General features: G+C 49.3%; 1 protein-coding gene across 1 annotated transcript; it reads left to right on the forward strand.

The window, feature by feature from the left end:
- The first annotated feature begins 972 nt into the window (after window positions 1-972).
- LOC125114860 (olfactory receptor 4D2-like) lies at window positions 973-1,908 on the forward strand. Its single transcript, XM_047758441.1, has one exon. The coding sequence runs from the start codon at window positions 973-975 to the stop codon at window positions 1,906-1,908; it is 936 nt and encodes a 311-aa protein (XP_047614397.1).
- The last annotated feature ends 364 nt before the right edge of the window (window positions 1,909-2,272 follow it).

The raw sequence follows: 2,272 nt of genomic DNA on the forward strand, positions 1-2,272 counted from the left end.
CAGTAAGTGGCCACCTACCCTGGGGGTTGGAAAGAACCAGAATGTCGCAGATGTCCAGCTGTGTCCAGAGGCTCTGCTGCATGGACCTGCATGCACAATAGCTTTGCAGCCGTTAACACCAGGTATGTATTAAGTACTGACTATGAGTAAGGCTGGGCGCTGCAGGGCACAAATAAATTGTGAATCAAGACCTATATCTGGGAGTTCCCACTGTGGGTGGCACCTCTGCAGCTTCAGGACGCAGGTTCGATCCCTGGTCTGGCACAGTGGGTTTAAGGATCCAGTGTTGCTGGAAATCCATATGCCTCAAGGCAGCCAAAAAAGGAAAAAAAAAAAAAAAAAAGGAAAAAAGACCTTTGGGTGTCTCATACTGTGGTTAAATTGCGAAGGAACAATATAAACATGGGAAAAGTTCATTAACATAATGATGTGTTAACTGTTCCATGAAAAGTGATTTGTACGCAAATGTCAGAGAGGATGAAGGGAGGGTGTCTTCAGAGTAGGAGGAGTCAGTTCTCATTTATATTTCAGGCACTGTTTCAGGAACCTTGTGTGTTACCTTATTTAATCCCCTAGACAATGTCGATAAAGGAAACATTTTTTCTTAGAGATGAGGAACCTGAGATTCAGAGAGATTAAGTAAGAAGCTCAAGGCCAAATCTCAAGGAAATAGAAGCTCTGAAATTTGACTGTAGGTCCATTGGACTCCAAGTGCCTTCCCACCCCTATATGGCACTGAATCTTTGAAAGGCAGGGTGCATGTGTCTCTGGATGGCTCTAGGATACCTCGTGAATGTATACTCCAGCACCAACTAGTATACTCTCCAGAGACAAAGCCATTTATTCAGCACCTGGTGTTATGATCTGCAATGAACACCCATCACCTAGACCTGGACAACTCAAGTTGAGCCCATAAGCCCTGATACATCACTGTCCGTGGTCTGTTTTCTTCAGGGGTATGGAGACAACATCATGGAACCAGGCAACCTCACGTGGGTATCAGAATTTGTCTTCCTGGGGCTCTCACCATCTCAGGAGCTCCAGTTTTTCTTGTTTCCCGTGTTTCTGTTTGTCTACACCACCACTGTCATGGGAAACCTCCTCATCACGGTCACGATAACCTCTGATGCTCGGCTCCACACGGCCATGTATTTCCTGCTCCGAAATCTCGCTCTGATAGAGCTCTGTTTCTCGTCCGTCATTGCACCGAAGATGCTGGTGGACTTGCTGTCTGAGAAGAAGACCATCTCCTATGAGGGGTGCATGGCCCAGCTCTTCTTCTTCCACTTTCTGGGAGGTGCCATGGTCTTCTTCCTCTCAGTGATGGCCTATGACCGCCTGGTTGCCATCTCCCAGCCCCTCCACTATGTCACCATCATGAACACTCAGCTCTGTGTGGGGCTGGTGGTGGCTAGCTGGGTGGGAGGCTTTGTCCATTCCATCTCCCAACTGGCTCTGATGCTCCCACTGCCCTTCTGTGGTCCCAATGTCCTAGACAACTTCTACTGTGACGTTCCCCAAGTGCTGAGACTCGCCTGCACTGACACCTCCCTCCTGGAGTTCCTCATGATCTGCAACAGCGGGGTGCTGGTCCTCATCTGGTTCCTCCTCCTCCTCCTCTCCTACTCGGCCATCCTGGTGATGCTGAGGGCCCACTCGGGGCAGGCGAGGAGGAAGGCAGCTTCCACCTGCGCCACCCACATCGTCGTGGTGTCCATGGGCTTCATCCCAAGCATTTACCTCTATGCCCGGCCCTTCGCCTCCGTCCCCGTGGACAAGGCCGTGTCCATCAGCCACACGGTCATGACCCCCATGCTCAACCCCCTGATCTACACCCTGAGGAACCAGGAGATGCAGGCAGCCGTGAAGAGGCTTGGGAGGCACTGGGTGCTTTGGAAAAGGGAGTGACTGTGGTGAGTCACTCTTTGGCTTTGTTTTCCATTTGTGATGTGGAGAGAGAGCTGCTCCATCTGCCTTCTTCCCAGCTCCTGGATGTGTGATGAGGTTAGACGTTCATAACTTTGAAATTAAGCAACTCAGATTTTTAGGAAAAAGGGAAAACATCCTTTGTGTGTGTGTGTGTGTGTGTGTGTGTGTGTCTTTTTGTGTAGGTTGATTTGAACACTCTGAGGACAGCAAGATATGTTTCTTGGAAACAGGTGGAACCCTCCTTTCTGCCTTTGGTGGACAGTTTCCTCTGAGGATGTCAGCATTTCTTCAGAAGAGCAGTTCTGTTTTCTGTATTTTGACCTCTTTTCCCAATAATCCTATT

This window comes from Phacochoerus africanus, chromosome 14 (genome assembly GCF_016906955.1).
Source record: "Phacochoerus africanus isolate WHEZ1 chromosome 14, ROS_Pafr_v1, whole genome shotgun sequence".
In the NCBI taxonomy this organism is placed as follows: domain Eukaryota; kingdom Metazoa; phylum Chordata; class Mammalia; order Artiodactyla; family Suidae; genus Phacochoerus; species Phacochoerus africanus.

Bases quoted from the DNA above. Each gene is read 5' to 3' on its own strand.
- LOC125114860 (XM_047758441.1), top strand. From the start codon at position 973: ATGGAACCAGGCAACCTCACGTGGGTATCAGAATTTGTCTTCCTGGGG.